Source organism: Gadus chalcogrammus, chromosome 16 (assembly GCF_026213295.1).
Source record: "Gadus chalcogrammus isolate NIFS_2021 chromosome 16, NIFS_Gcha_1.0, whole genome shotgun sequence".
NCBI classification, from domain to species: domain Eukaryota; kingdom Metazoa; phylum Chordata; class Actinopteri; order Gadiformes; family Gadidae; genus Gadus; species Gadus chalcogrammus.
Genome location: NC_079427.1, coordinates 34094098 through 34110967, shown reverse-complemented (window position 1 = coordinate 34110967; position 16870 = coordinate 34094098). Strand labels below are relative to the sequence as shown.

General features: G+C 42.6%; 1 protein-coding gene across 4 annotated transcripts in view; it reads right to left on the bottom strand.

Moving 5' to 3' along the window:
• tbcelb (tubulin folding cofactor E-like b) overlaps nucleotides 1-16870 on the bottom strand; it is a 43076-nt gene that overhangs the window by 5609 nt on the left and 20597 nt on the right. For 3 of the 4 annotated variants that reach the window (XM_056611068.1, XM_056611067.1, XM_056611070.1), the window contains 3 exons: nucleotides 15315-15441; nucleotides 10872-10988; nucleotides 9910-10021 (listed from right to left, as the gene is read on the bottom strand). In XM_056611068.1, coding sequence (XP_056467043.1) covers nucleotides 9910-10021; nucleotides 10872-10988; nucleotides 15315-15441 — 356 coding nt within the window. The remainder of the gene's footprint in view (nucleotides 1-9909; nucleotides 10022-10871; nucleotides 10989-15314; nucleotides 15442-16870) is intronic. The other variant, XM_056611069.1, reaches the window with a different exon arrangement.

The following is a 16870-nucleotide window of genomic DNA, read 5'->3' as shown; positions in this document are numbered from 1 at the left end:
ATTTTCAATGTCTGGTGATACTGTCAGACCGCCCCATATAGCTAATAAAATATTTCCCATGGCAACCTCAGAAATTGGCCACCATGTTTAAAGTTGTCACAATCAATGTTACATATCCACAGGCCACAGATTATGTCCAACCATCATGAAACTTGTGCTATATGATCTTCAGACCAAGCCAAATAAATGTGCCAAACAACTTTTTCTAATTAAAAAACGTTTCGCCTTGACAGCCAATCAAACTTGAAGGCAAAGCCGCCAAACAGGAAGTAAGCCTGTTCTCAGCAACTCTTTAACATACTGTATAATAGCCAAACTTGGTACATAGACTCATGACATCATTCTGGGGACAGCCAAACAATTTGGTGACCTTTGACCTCAGGGGGACATCAAACAACAATGACTTTATTTACCATTCCGCCCACTTAAAATATAAACTGCAATTCTTACTGGATTAGATGCTTCGTGAACCACCTCAAGAACGGATGCTTGTTAACATTGTGTCTCTGTTAGAGACATTGTTCCGAATACCCCTATGTATTTGTTTCATTTGTTCTGACGGGCAGACGATAATGCGCCCTCACCTAGGTAGGGTCATTTCTCCATTTGGTAAACATTGACGCATACTCGTATAATGCTGGAGTTCTATCCACCAGCCGTCGTTATTACCGATAACCGAGACGGTCGTCATGTAGCCAACCAGCCGATTACGTCCGTCCGGCAGAGTTAGTTTCCCAATTACCGAGATGGTCGTCATGTAGCCACCCAGCCGATTACGTCCGTCCGGCAGAATTAGCTTATCGATTACCGAGACGGTCGTCATGGAGCCACTTAGCCGATTATGTCCATCCGATTACCGATACGGTCGTCATGTAGCCACCTAGCCGATTACGTCCTCCGATTACCAACACGGTCGTCATGTAGCCACCCAGCCGATTACGTCCGTCCGGCAGAATTAGGTTACAGATTACCGAGACGGTCGTCATGCGCCCTTACCATTAGGTAGGGTCATTTTTCCATTTTTCCAATTTTCATGATGATTGGACATAAGCTGTGGCCTGTGGATATGTAATATTGATTGTGAAAACTTTGAACATGGCGGCCAATTTCTGATGTTGCCATGGAAAATATTTCATTAGCTATATGTGGCCCACATTGCTGAATGCAGCTATATGAAGCATTGTTCCCGCTTTAGATCCCGTACCTGCAAAATGCATAATTAGCAGTTTAATAAAGGACTTATTAACCTTAATATGCTTGGTTCCCGCTTTAGATCTCGTACCTGCAAAATGCATAATTGGCAGTTTAATAAAGGATTTATTAACCTTAATAAGTAAAAGAAAAACGTAGAAAAGGTTTAACAATGACATAATAGGTAACTTAGTAAGACTCAATAAATGGGTTTGTAATGTGTTTATTAACAACTATAAGAATTTCATTATTATATATAAGACCATTATTAATGTTATGAAGCAATCAATAAATAGTTTACAAGTTTCTTATTAAGTGTTTATAAAGGTCTTATAATTTCATAAACATAAACATGTTATATGTTATTATTTACACTTATTGATAGTCTTATTAACACAAATTAATGGGTCTTATTACATATTAACTAAGGCTTAATACAAGGATCTTAATATAAAGCGTTACCGACAAATGAACACGATGAGCCAAGGTGCAACAACACATAATTTGGACAATGGACATTTCTAGTAGAAAAAGTGAAGAAAATAAATTACAGACATTGGGCCTCATACCAGAGCCACTCATACGCACTATATTGTTCTTAAATCATTCCTATAGAGAGCGTTTACACAGCATTTACCAAAACTCTTGTATCTTGAATTTTCTCATAGGAACGAACAAAATCTAAGAGTAGTCCAAAACATATCGTACCAGTCATGTTAGGTTGACAAAATAAAAAAACGTCACATTGTTTGACCAAACGATTCCTATTCCATGATTTGATTTATAAAAAAGATGGGAATACCGGTGTTATAAAGAACGGCATTCATAACAGCGTTACTTTTTTCAGTATTGAGTGATCTAATGATTACTCTTCCTATCATTATAACGCTGCTACCGTTACTACCAAAAAATGTGGCGCGTTACTATAATTGAAGCTGATTTTACATTAGACCATCTAGATCTCTCTCTCTTCCTTTACTGTTTTTCCTTCGTTAATGGGCATGAGACAATCGCATTAATGATAACGATTGGCTGAGGTAGAGTAACATTTCTTGGTGAGCCAATCAGAGGTAGAGTTGGGCAGGTGTTGTTTACACATAATCAAAAGCATTCATGTCGGAAACACAACGACATAAGTGAGTCAATGAGAAACAGAAATGGTGAGCTCAAATAATCCAAAAAGAGAAAAATGTAACATGCACATGAATTTTAAGTTCTGTTAAAGGTGGGTGGAGATGGGGTCTAAATTATTTGACACATTTGAGCCTTTAAAAATGTACTTCAAAGTAACGCAATAGTTACTTATCCACAGTAACTAGTTACTTTTATAATTTGGAATTGAGTAACCAATTTAGTTAGACTTCGGGAGAAGTAACTAACTGTAAGTAATTACTTTTACGAAGTAACTTGCACAACACTGATTATAAAACAACATGTCAGACTGTAGAAAATATTTGTAGAATGAAATTCGACCAACTCTTTAATATAAACATATGCTCGTTATCTCTAGATTTAATTAATCGGCCAGATTGCACTCTATTCTAACAAGCCAACAAAGACCTCGCTAAATGCTATGAAATTAACTATAGGTCTATAGCATTTTCTGATTACAGTTTAATGCATTTTTCACAATTTACCAGCTCTCGTTTTGAAGGCTGAACAGACAATTTGACTGGAACTACTTAGCAAGTGTCCATATATCAGGGATTAATGGACACCATGTTAAGAAACCATGTTAAGAAATATGATGCTCTTTCTTAACATGCATGCAAGCAGGGGTGCTAACTGTCACGCATCTGGCGTGTCACTCACACTTTCAGCATCAATCTCACGCCAAAATCCATTTTTCTCCCCTCTCAATCTGTAATTTTCGGTTGATAGACTAGACCTAAGTCTTATTCTACTTTGTTTAAGAATGCTTGATTCTGATTGGCTGGGAGGAGGGCATTAAGCCGGCACGTTGCCCGCTGACTTGTCGGTTGTACTTGCTGCTGACTGAGCACAGCGTCATCAAATAGTAGATCAATACGCCGTATCTAAGGTCTTTTCTATTTACTGGAGGAGTGAAAAACGTTTCCGTTGCATAAGAACCTTATGGGAGGGATTGTTCCAGGTATTAGTCAAACCCTCAGGCGTTGTGAAAAACTTTATATTTGGATTGTAAAACGCATGAAAATATAAATGAATGGTCTTAATTTTTTTTCTTTGGCAAGTGACCATGGTATAAGCGGGATGATGCCCTTTGAGGTGTCCAAAACATTGCATATTTGATCGATCGTAATTAAGGGGACTACTTTTTGAGGGAGAACTCAAACAGAGTATACATTTAATAAGCATGCAATACGAATAAGAAAAAGCATAATTATTAAAGTATTTGAATTGTTTTATTATGTTGGCAAGCAAGAAGTAGAATAAACGGGATAATCACCTCAAGGAAGGGCAAAAAACATTGCCCTGCCTCTCGGTGATTATCCCTTACTTAATGACAGGAGAGGAGTTTAAGGCTGTAACATCTACCTTAAACTTCGCTGTAAAATCTGCCTACAACGTGCGTGTGATAAGTTCAGAGTGAGTTCAGAGCATAGGTTCGGAGCATGTTTCTGAGTCAGAGCCCACTTATGCCCGTTTGAAAGTTTGGATGACTATCAAGGTAAGCAGATAAATAGCCTAACAAATCGAATAATCTATTGTTGATTAAAATTGTGTACATCTGTGTTGTCACTACTGACGTAGCCTTGCCATCAGTCTAATTGTATGTCGAGATAGTACAGACTTCCACTATAGTTGCAAATGTATGTTTATAAATAGTGGAATCAATACATTTATTGTGAATTTTGAAAAAGCGTTTCCATTCTATTCCTTAATTTTTTTACATATATCTTAAATTAAGTAAACAAGGACTGTCATAAAAAATAGTCTCACTCCAGCCCAAGTCTAAAAGTTGGCAACCCTAGGTAGGTATTGTGCCAGCATAAATATTATGCATGTGCTGTTACGAGAAAGTCAGTGGGTTTTAGATCCACTCTTGGTCCGAGTCCGGCTCGGTTACAGAAAAGCTTCAATCATGTAAAGCGGGTCACACACTAGACGAGCAAGCTGACAGCGATTGTCCGACAAATGAGAATTGGTCGAACAAGTGTGTGTGGACCAAAAAATCGATCAGCCGAACAGAGCTTGACAGCCCTACTAAACTGACAAAACTAAAGCTAAAGTTACGACCGTATCCCTGGTTCTCTGATAGCATGAGTGAGGTATCTCACATATGGGTACGCCTCCCCCGCGTGTCCCTCAGAAGCACTTTATCACTACGCCAGCCATGGCCACATCTGACACACCCAGGTCAGCCTCCTATATAATTATCTGACCGTGAGTACGGCGTCATTCAAGGCAGCAACCTCTTCTCGCTCACCGCAAGAAGGGCAATCCGGTGAGATACCTCACTCATGCTATCAGAGAACCAGGGTTATGGTCGTAACCTTAAATTCTCTTTCAAGCAATCGTGAGGTATCTCACATATGGGATATGTTTACTCCCATATTGCCGGACAGGCAAACCTCAACGATACGTGACGATTCCAATCATGACAGAGCGTCTTGCGCTCCCTGAGTTCACACTCAAAGCAGAATGAGCCAAGCAAGGCGCAGTAACGTCAAGTCTGTAAAACCTCATGAACGTAGTGGGTGAAGCCCAAGAAGCGTATTTGCACACCTCCTGCAACAAAACCCCTTTAAACAACGCCCACGACGTGGCAATGCCCCTTGTTGAATGCGCATGCAAACCAACAGGCGCCTCCAGCCCTTTAGCTGAATAAGCCAAAGCTATAGCCTCAACAACCCAGTGTGATAAACGCTGCTTCGTGATAGGCTTACCCTTGTGAGGACCAGACCATGAGATGAACAATTGATCTGCTTTCCTAAAAGACAGAGTCCTTGACACATAAGCTCTCAGAGCGTGCACAGGACACAACGTATGTAGCCGCCGTTGTTCCGCAGACGTGAACGGCGGAGGGTAGAAAGCATTAAACTCCATGGAAAGGCACGAGTAGGACATGTCCATGACCTTAGGTATATATGCCGAGTTCGGCCGCAGCGACACCTTAGAGTCCCCAAAGCCAAACTGCATACATGACGAATGCACCGATAAAGCGTGTAGATCACCAACTTGTTTTGCTGAGACTAACGACATGAGCAACACCTTCTTAAGGGAAAGCAATTTTGCGTCCACTTCTGACAGTGGTTCAAGAGGAGGCCCCGATAAAGCCCCCGACACCAGTGGCAAATCCCATCCAGGTGATAGAGGTTTTGACACAGGGCGCAAACGACACGCTCGCCGCAGGAAACGACAGACCAAAGGATGCTGTCCCACTGTCTTACCGTTAATACCCACGTGACACGCTGATATGGCAGCGAGATATACTTTCAACGTAGAAAAAGCTCTCCCCTTGTCAAGGAGAGACTGTAGAAATATCAACACAGTATCAACAGAACACTGGAAGGGGACTTCATCAGTAGAAGTACATCAATCCTCAAAGACACGCCACTTAGCCAACAAAGTACGCATGGATGGTCATTATAACATTCTGTTGCAGGCCCGATGACGTTAGATTTACCCTTTCATGGGCCAAGCCCAGAGAGCTGGACGCTCTGAATGGGGAAGAAAAACTTCTTGCTTGATAAATTCAGCCAACGTGCTCTCTCCTGCGCCACCATGGTGCCCATAGCCCTTCTCGCCCGAGAGTAGGGGTGTGCAATTAGATTTCGATTATTGGGTCAAACGATCTCCAAATTAATAAAATCAAGTTGGAACGATTCTTTTGGAATTTTCCGTTGTCAATGAGGTTTTGTGAAAGAGACGCCCATGCGTCATTCAGTCCCTCCCCCAGAGCATAAAACACGGCCCTGCGAGCTGTGTGTGGTGACCTTATTCAGAAAACAGCACGAGCTAGATGGCAGAGGGAGGACAGACGCGTTTACTCGATAAAAAGGGTAAAACGAGTTCTCTAATATGGCAACTTCAGATTCGAAGAAGCCGACGAGGCACAGGCCCACATAATGTGCAAAATGTGCTACAATGTTATATCTGCACCCCTTGGAAAAACGACAAACTTGTTTAATCACCTAAAACTGAGAATTCCGACACTGAAAACTATGCTTTTCGAAAACGATCGCTGAGGTGGATAAATGTGAAAATGCTGGGTTTGTGTTGTAGTGAAGACAGGGTAGACGGAGGCTTTCAGAAACTATGACGTTCGGTTGCCATGACGCTGCCAGAAGCTTGCGCTCATCAAAAAAATGGCAGGTGAAAGGCAAATGATGATCTCTGTACAATGTACTAATTTATCTACAGATAAAACTCGACATATTGGCTCAAGCATATTCTTTGCTCCAACGCCGGAGGCGAGCGCTGTACTTGATGTTCATAAGTGACGGCAAAAAAACAGAAAGAGGGCAGTTCAAACCGTACTAGGAGCGGTGTTTCTGGAAAAGACCGGGTCGAAAATGATTAACCAGCTGATCAACTGTAAATACCAGCTGATCGCGTGCTTGTAATATAAACAGAGAGGCGTGGCGGAGTTGCGTAACCATGACAACAACTATTTATCAAAATAATTTTAGTGTGGAACGTGGATGCAAAACATTCCGAAAACAATATTAAACTATAGTGTGCCCGGAGATAGTTTTCATAGCGGATCTGCAGTTTTACATTTACCCGGGTTAGTGTGGACGGGGCCTGAGGCGCAATCACAAAGTCGCTTACGACGAATTGGCAAAGAAACAAAAACACAAGACCACAACCCCGACGACAGCAGGACAGACGTAGATTACAACCGATTGTTCTGTCTTATTTAATTTTCTAGTATATTTATTTCTTCCAAGTTTTATAGAACAGCTGGATGTATATTTATTTGTACATTATTTTCAATTTGAACATTTTCTATATTTTTACTTGAACAGTTTGTGTACTGTATAGTTTAAGAATTTTAAAACTCAGTTACCATGAATTTCTTTTGAACTGCTCAATAAATGCATTTTATTTTCAAACTCTAAAAAAGTCGTGATTTCAATTTTGACCAAAAAAATCGTCATTCTCATTTTTTCCAAAATCAAGCAGCCCTACCCGAGAGTTTGCGGTTTATGTCTCCCGATCCTGACATCTCGTCCTGTAGCTCAGCCTGATACGCCATCAACATGGACGATGCATTGAGAGCTCGCACACCAAGGGCCACAGACTTGTGTGCTTTGTCGGTCATAGAAGACTGGAAACCGTCCGTCTTCGACGGGGAGCTCGGTGCGGACGATGTAGATTGGCATCTCCGGTTTGAGATGGTGAGCGACCAGCGGCTCCACAAGTGGCTCTTTCCTCCATGGCTACGTATTCCAGCGTGGCTCCCCCCTGGATCGGGCTCTTTGATGAGAACGGCTGCGACCAGGTGCGAATAGCCTCTTCCACAGACTCTGGGAATAAGGCGAGAAGTTGTCTCTCCGCGCTATTCACCCGGGGTAAACGCTTGCCTTCGTACCGGGAACCGGTCTTAGCGGGCGGAGCACTGGGCCATGGGATTTCCAGCTTGGTGGCAGCGCGCCTGCACACATTGTGTAGGCTTGTGCCGATAGCCGGGGAACCGCCGTCAACGCCTCACGCACCCTCTGTGCTTAGGTCGCGCAGGGTTCTTCGTAATCCAGTCTCTTCGACTGGTTGGAACGGATCGGCGCCGTCCTCTTCAAACAGGACTGCGTCGTCCGAGCCATCGAGTGAGTCAATCTCATCGTGGGCATCGCAGCCCTCTAGGCATTCGGACTCGGTCATCGCCCTTAGGTCCTCTTGTTCCATCCTTTCACCCCAGTCGGTGCTTGCGCCCGCTGGGGCTACTTGAGTCTGGCCTTTAGGAATGGGGGGCTCCGACAACAACAGGTCTTCATCTGTCAGGCTAATATCGTAATATACTCTAGCTAGCCGACGCCGGAGACTTTTCATTGGGAGTCGGGCGTAGTGGTCGCAGGTACGCATAGGAGCTAGTGCATCTCGGGGACGTCTCAGCCCGAGGCACTCGTTGCAGGTGAGGTGGGTATCTTCCTCAGATATATGGTTCCCGCAAATGCACACCCGTCCAGGCTTTTCGTCCTTCGTGTTAGGAGGGGGCAAAGCCATGGTCTAACTGCAGTTTGAAGACTGGCCAGTTGTATTACTATTGAAGCTTTGCAGCCAATTCGGTTTAGCTTCCCAGTTAAAGTTCCCGGTGACTAATGTTTGGATACAAGCTAGCCACTGTAGAAGCAAGTAACCACTGTTTGGAAACAGGCCGGTTAAAGATAGTTGTTTGGCGACAAGCCTATCTGTCGACAACCGCTAAGTAGGCACTAGTGTCCGGCGAGCGAGTGGTAAGCTCACTCTGTGGACAGTAGCATAGAACCTTGGCACTTAGCAGTATCGTCGACCGATCTTCTGAGCGAGAAGAGGTAATTGAATGACGTCGTATGCACGGTCAGATAATTATATAGGGGGCTGACCTGGGTGCGTCAGACGCGGCAAGCCAATCATGGCTGGCGTAGTGATAAAGTGCTTCTGAGGGATACGCGGGGGGGCGTACCCATATGTGAGATACCTCACGATTGCTTGAAAGAGAACCACAGTCCTTCTTGGCTCTGCATTCTGCATGCTTGCCCAAACATAGTCTATACATTTCAGAAAAAATTCTCTACTGAACATGCATGATTCATATTTTTGGATTGCAGTAGCAATATCAACAATACAAAAGACAAGGACACATGGATAACTTTGCTGTCACCAAGCCATCTTCTGTAAACAATAAACCCTTTATAGTATATTTAATTTACTGTGCAGCATCAGTGGTTACTGAATTGACAGCATTGGTTCTTTTTTACTTTAGCAGGTGTTCTACTGCCATTACCATTGCTGCTAAATATTATATATTTTCTTTATGGACTCCGAAGGAAGACCTTAAGTTCTGCACCCTTATTTTTGTTTTTTAATGGGTTCTATTTTTTAGTGCTTATGGAGTTTGGGCGGAACGCCTTCTTATTTAAGAAGAAGGAATGTAGCACCCACTTGGGTGATGCACGGCAGCCAATCGGCGCCAGAACGCTCACCACACACCAGCTTGAGGTGGAGAGTGAGGGAATTAAAGAGTCAGCCAATTATACAGGAGGACGATGAGGAGGCCAGATTGAATGAGCCTGGTTGGGCAGTTTTAACCAGGACACCGGGGAAACCATAAGTGCCCTGGGATCTTTTATGACCTCAGTGAGTCAGGACCTCGGTTTTATGTCTCCTCCGAAGGACGGATTTAGCCTTTTTGGGATGGAAATCATGCTTATTCACATCTAATGAATTTTAACACTAATTTACAACAGATGTAATTCAGCTTTTTATGAATTATATCTGTTGTAAAGAAGCCATGAATCGAGCCATGAATCGACCATGGCTCGAATGATTTGCTGTACAGCGTTTGCTGAAACGTACAATCTCGTTCAACCTCAATTCGCACCAAAGTACGAGAAAGTTAAAAGAAAAATACAAAAATGATCTTAAATGAGGTCCAATGTGGGTGGATATCGATGATTTATTATAATCTTTTAAAAAATATTTAGTATTTATTATTTTGACTAACTTTTCTAATTAACATGTACACAAACCTACTACATGTACCACTACGTCCTTTTTATTTTATTTATTTTTTATGACTTGGTGGCGACTGACCTGTACAACCTTGTCCTCGCAGTGCACCTCCACCAGGGCAAGGCATCGGGGTCGGAGGTCTATCTCTGCCAGCGGCTCCAGTTTGCCGTACTTTGTCACTAGGCAGTGGTATCTGGGGTGAAGAGAATATACATTCGGTACCGGATTAAACACACACTTTCCTTTTAACAAACAGAGATGAAATGTAGGAGACTGGGGGTCATCTTAGGGAAGACAAATCAAAGTCTGTTCTTTTAGACATAGAATGAAAGCAGGGTCAGTTGATCCTTAAGAACAATGAAGTGGAAAAGCTCTACATACAGGAATGATGAGCAGCAGCCTTATAATTTTGTTATATTTCCTAAATTGAGGCCCAATTGTGCCCATGGAAAAAACGGTATGTGAGTATCTGTATGCACAGTAAGATTCTTATACATACTCCTTTAACAAAAACTGACTATGTTTGGTATTCTTATAACCTTGTTGGATGCCCTTTAATCGACATTGATCAGTGCATGATCTAATAGCATGTCTGATGTTACCACTAGTATCACACTTTACAATGTAACATTGCAACATTGCAACATTTGCCCAATATTATGTACTATATTTAGTATGTGACTTACATTTTTAATTTAGTTTCTCTCTGATAATTGAATTTAATAAAACATAAAAAAACAATCAATATTTTGACTTTCTACCTGCCTAAAAGAGGCATAGTGAAATATTATTGAGGGAAGTTGAAGTTGCCAAGTTATTTATGGTGTGATGTGGGCATGGCAAGGCATCGGATGCAAACCTAGTTGCTGGATTGCTTAATCGCAGGGAGTCATACAGCTGTGGGTGGTGGACATCATGACGCAGATGTAAATAGTCAGGTCTATTCTGCTCTCCTTGTCAACGACTAAAGCACTGGTCATGAAGGTTGTTTTGAACCATCAGTCTGACAGTTTAATGGTGCTGGAGCTGCTCCTGGCGTCTACCTGTACGGGAGCTCTTCCTCTGGGTAATCCAGGTGATAACGGATGAAAAAGCGCTCTGCGTCTTCTCGTTCACCGGCGCTCACCACACTGCCATTCAGTGAAGAGATTGAGGGAAGTCTGTTGAGAGTGAATGAATGTATTGATTAAGTTTGTGTGAATGTACTGTTGACATTGGCAAGACTACAAGAAATAAATGCATGATGTGACGATATCAATATGCCTTAAGGTAAATGTACAGTCACTGTCAAGTAGAAACCCAAAATTAGTAATGACTCGGCAGAATCACCATGGGAAGGACAATACTACTCAGTAGGAGGAGAGAATTTTTTACGCATCAAAAAGCCCAAAAAAACACATCTGGCCCAAGACTCCTGGGCCCCGTTTCCCGATAACGATGGATCCACCCTCGTACGAACATTCTCACGAAGGATCTTGCGAACCTTTGTAAATTTATTTTGAGCGTTTCCCGAAACTTCCCGAAACTTAATATGAACGCGCATGCACTGCTCTAACGACGTTCATAGGCTTGTAACTGTCCACTGACACCGTGCTGAAATGGGCTCTGTAGAAGCCCATTTGTGGCAGCAAAAAAATATCTCCCCATCAAGTTCAACAGAGTATCCTACGATTTGTCTATTCTTTATAGACTACAATATGAATGCTAAAAATATTAAAAACATGAAACATGCAGACTCTCTCTGATTCCGCATAAGGTTTCATTTGGTGCGCACTGACTAGTCTAGAATCTTTGGTGTAAACATTAAAAATGCAATGTTCCATTCAATCATTATCATTCAAACGCAGAGGCATATAGGCGTTTTTACACTGCCAAATATGCCGTCTTATGCACGCCTTTTTCGCAGCCCTGTCCGCACATTTACACTGCCCGAGGTAAATTGCCTGCTTGAACTAGAACCCCAATTTACCCTCCCGGACCCTACAAATATTGGCGGTTTATTGGGTTTCATTCTGATGTAAATGCGATGGCTCCGCAGTTCCAGGGGGGCTTCCAGAGGGGCTTGGGTAGAGGTTTTGCTGTGCTGTCTCCACATAGACAACTTAGCGATATCATCATGAGCAGTTCTTACTGGAGAGAAAGTGAAATCCGCTAGCTGCTGATCATCATGGGAGTGTAGGTGATGCAGTCGCATTAAACAAAGACGTTGAAAGACGTTTTTGTTTTTTTGCACTTAAACACGTAAATAGTTTGTAGCCTTTGTAGCCTACACTTAGACGTGAACTCATTCTTGCATGTGGGTGTCTTCATTCGTAAAAACATAAAAACATTCGGGAGCATGTCAATTATTCTGAAGAGGTCTAGACTCCGTGCTCAGCCCCGCCTTCTCCAGTGAACCAAGAAAGCCCGCGCCGTGACGAACGGGGTATTTTACCCCCTCGGTTTTACACACTCTCAACTGGGCGATTGTGCACTCCGCTAAGGGATGTTCATAACTTACTAGACACAGTGAACTTCATCACAGCCTCACCGAAGCGCCTACAGTGCCTTATGGCAAACAATCACAACAAAAAACGCCTGCAGAAATTCTCAGTCACCCGCTGGTCTCAGCATGATTCATGCACAATATGTCTTCTGTCATTGATCAATATGAGGACATTATATTGATACAGATACAGAAGATACAGAGCCCCTACAGTAAGCACAAACAGAGCCCTGTTAAGCTATGTCCCGGCATCCATAAGACTTTTGAATGGTTGAACCCCTCTTTGAACTGTATCCTCTCGTTTTAATACCTGGAATATTTTTTAACTGTATTTTCTCGTTTAAATGCCTGGAATCTTTTTAAATTATTTATTTATTTCTCCTCCACTATGGAGGTAATACTATTTATTCATTAGGCTTAGGCAAGGATCTTTGTATATTTTCTGCGGGGCTGATGGTGTGTGTGTGCCTGTTTTTGTTTATTTTGTGTACTGTTGGGTATGGACACACCCTGGTGCTCCTCCACATCTGAATTTCCTAACGGAAAAATAAAGTTAGTTGAATTAAATTTGAATTGAATTGAATTGGTCATCACCATGATGGTTGAATTAAAGTCAGAGGGAGACAGCAAATGCAGCTCGAAAGTGACCTCCCACATAAGAGCAATGGAATCATTTGATTGTATTATATTCCTTGTGATCAGTGTTTGTAATAACGCCGTTTAAAAGAACGGCGTTAGGTAACGCCGTTATTTTTTCAGTAACGGGGTAATCTAACTAATTACTGTTTCCATCGTGACAACGCCGTTACCGTTACTGTGCGTTAAATGCGGTGCGTTACTATGAATTGATTGAAAAAACGGCGTAATGCGAACGCACCCCTGGCTCCAAACATAAACTGCTAGTGAGGAGACGGGTGGGTTAACAACGAGATAAGCGATTATGATTGGCTAAGGCAGAGTCATGTTTCATGGTAGCCAATCGGTGCAAGTGTTATTACACACAAGCCAGGACACGCGCGCCACACACATGCACACGCACACACCAAACAGATTCAATGAAGCAGCAGAAATGGTGAGTCCGGAGCAATCCGATGAAAAGTTGGCATTTTCTGTAGTATTCGGCAGATGTTCCACAGCCTTTGCAACCAAGCAAATTAAAATTCAGTTGGAAGTATATCAGGGTAGTTCAACCATTTAACACATTAAGGTCAAGTGAAAATTGCTCAGAAAAATCTATTTTTTTCTTTTTTTACAGTAACGCAAATAGTTACTTTCCATGGTAAGTTACTTTAAAGATAGAGTAATTCAGTTAGTAACTCAGTTACTTTTTGTAACAAGTAGTGAGTAACTATAACTAATTACTTTTTTTAAAGTAACGTCCCTAACACTGCTTGTGATAGGGTTGCCTTGTGACGTGGCGTTTGATCGGTACATACACTAACCCGGTACATGTATTTTGGGATTTTTAAATTGCTGCAATAAATTAAGTTGCTATTGACTTCTAACATGTCTCTGTCTTTGCTGTTTAAATCTAAAAGTAGTCTATGAGTAATATATCGGCAGTGACCATTGTTTTTGGGGTATTGCGAAAGTGCACCAGATGGACATTCTGTGGGTACCCTATGAGTACCCCTCGTTAGCTATGATTGTTGTCACGACGTTCGTTACGCAACGATGCTTTCGGGAAAGGGGGCCCTGTCACTATAAGACAACAACAACAACAGCAACAACCACAACCATTCTAAGCCTCTAAGGGTGCTGGTGTCATACACTTCCTTTGCCCATACTGAGATGCAGTGCCCCCACATGGCATTTGGAAAGTGTATGTTTGATGATGTAGGGTGCAGTGTTTCCCCTAGATTTTTTTGTATCAGTGGTGCTGTGAGTTGGTAATTTAGCAACACCAGGGGGGTCCGGGGGCTTCCCCTCCGAAAGAAAATGTTGAAAAATAACCCTTTAAATGGTTACTTCTGGTGAGATTTTTGGGGAAAAATGAACAGATTGAGCTTCAAAATATGACACAACCAACAGAGTCAAGGTATCTGCGGAGACCAGCTCATTGTGCAAATGTGCCTTGAACTTCAGGGCTCCAGACTTACTTTTTTCACTAGGAACACTGTGGCCCCTAACAGAAAATTTTAGGGTCACAACCAGATATTTTAGATGCACACACCATAAATCAACATGCCAATGTGATTTTCCAAATTTTTCCCCTGAATTACTAATTAATATTTAGGTAATAGACGCAGAAAATACAATGTGCGGTTTCAAATTCAGTGTCACATTTTATTGTGATTCTCAACCATACCAAATGTTTCGACATGTGCGCGCATGCGTTCGTGAAGTCCTGACCGGGTTCGGGTACCCTCGGAGGTTATGCAATTGACTACTCCGGTGCTTTCAAGCATCAAGCTGTGTTTAAATGTGTTGTTCTGACTCTGTCCCTGTACTCACAACCATGAGGCTGCGTCTCTCTGTCTGGGTGTAGGTCTGCAGCAGGTCTCTAGAGGGTACTCACTGAGCGACCATGAGGCTGCGTCTCTCTGTGTTGGTGTAGGTCTGCAGCAGGTCTCTAGAGGGTACTCACTGAGCGACCATGAGGCTGCGTCTCTCTGTCTGGGTGTAGGTCTGCAGCAGGTCTCTAGAGCGTACTCACTGAGCGACCATGAGGCTGCGTCTCTCTGTGTTGGTGTAGGTCTGCAGCAGGTCTCTAGAGGGTACTCACTGAGCGACCATGAGGCTGCGTCTCTCTGTGTTGGTGTAGGTCTGCAGCAGGTCTCTAGAGGGTACTCACTGAGCGACCATGAGGCTGCGTCTCTCTGTGTTGGTGTAGGTCTGCAGCAGGTCTCTAGAGGGTAATCACTGAGCGACCATGAGGCTGCGTCTCTCTGTGTTGGTGTAGGTCTGCAGCAGGTCTCTAGAGGGTACTCACTGAGCGACCATGAGGCTGCGTCTCTCTGTGTTGGTGTAGGTCTGCAGCAGGTCTCTAGAGGGTACTCACTGAGCGACCATGAGGCTGCGTCTCTCTGTGTTGGTGTAGGTTTGCAGTAGGGGGATGCCCTGCAGACGCACCTCCTCCAGCTTAGGGAAGGAGTTGAGCTTCTCGATGTCCTCCCACCGGTTCAGACCTGGGAGGAAGGGACACATAAACAAGCTCAACAAGCCAACAAAGACCTCGCTAAATCCTATGAAATGAACTGATCCATGGTTAATTTTCTTAACATACATGCATGCAAGTATTGTTCATGCCCTTTAATATATGTTCTATATCAACACAATTACATAATTATTTATTTAATCTATCAAGAAAATGTGCAATTATGATATAAAATGTCATAATACAGCTTTCCATTACATACACTTGTATGCTCATTACAGTACAGTCAAGCCTTCTATTGTATCTACTGAGCCTAATTTAAAGTCTCTTAACAATCACTGTGTAGTTTGTGTCTTTGGCGACACAACTTGCTCCCTAATTATGGACTTTATAATAGATTTTCGTATATGAATAAAAGGCAATTTAGGTCTGATCCGTGATGTCAAACTATCTATGAACAAAACAATTACAATCCCTAATTTTCCAGTGCACCTGCATATGAGATTAAAATAGAGGTAGCAATTTAAATGTATGAATAAACACTTTATTAAAGACTTAAAAAACTAAAATTGTTGACAGCCAGAATAGTTACACATAATCATAGTCAAAAATCAAAAATAACTATGCTTAAAGGGCAACTTCACCCATTTCACATAAGCTTTGTATTTTTAGCACCCCCCGCATATTTCTGAATGGTCTAGCATCATTCCCTTATTTTCTGTAGAGACTGGAGAGATCTGTATCGATCTCCAACACTTCCTGTTTTCAATGACGCAATATGACGATTTTTGCGTACAAGAAAATAGGAAGTGTAAAGGTACGGCCACACCAACCGCGTTGCTCGCGTTAGGGGCGTTGAAAATCGGCATTTTTGCATAGGGAACCATTGGTCTAGGCGCGGTACACGCGTTGAAGCGTTGAAGCGTTGCGTTGGGGGCGTTAGGCGCGGCAGTTGCACGTAATTACGCACGTAAACGCAGTAACGCGCCCAACGCACCAACGCCCGGAGTTCAGAAAATTGAACTTTCAACGCTCCAACGCGTGACGCTTAGCCGCGGTAGCCAATCAGCGTGGAGCTTGACCCGACGTCACTGGCAGAGAGTAGTGAGCTTGCACAGAAGCATACGGCCGACATCTTTCTTTTTTCTTCTGGGTGGAAATAGTGTCGTGGAAATATCAATCATAACTATAAATATACAATCACATACAAATTATATTAACCTTGTTTATATAATTATTACATTAGAAGAAACTGTATACATTCTCCCTGTAACTTAAAACAAATCCCTTCCTCTCTTAAACTGAGAGAGGTTAAGTTCATTCGTATTCAAGTTCCCACTGGAACCAGTAAGTCTGGTTTTGTGACCAGGCCAATCGACTGACTTCTTTGTTGTGTAAACTATTTACAGCCACCATGTTTTGCAAACCTGCAGACATGTCCAATAACCACCCATTGTATT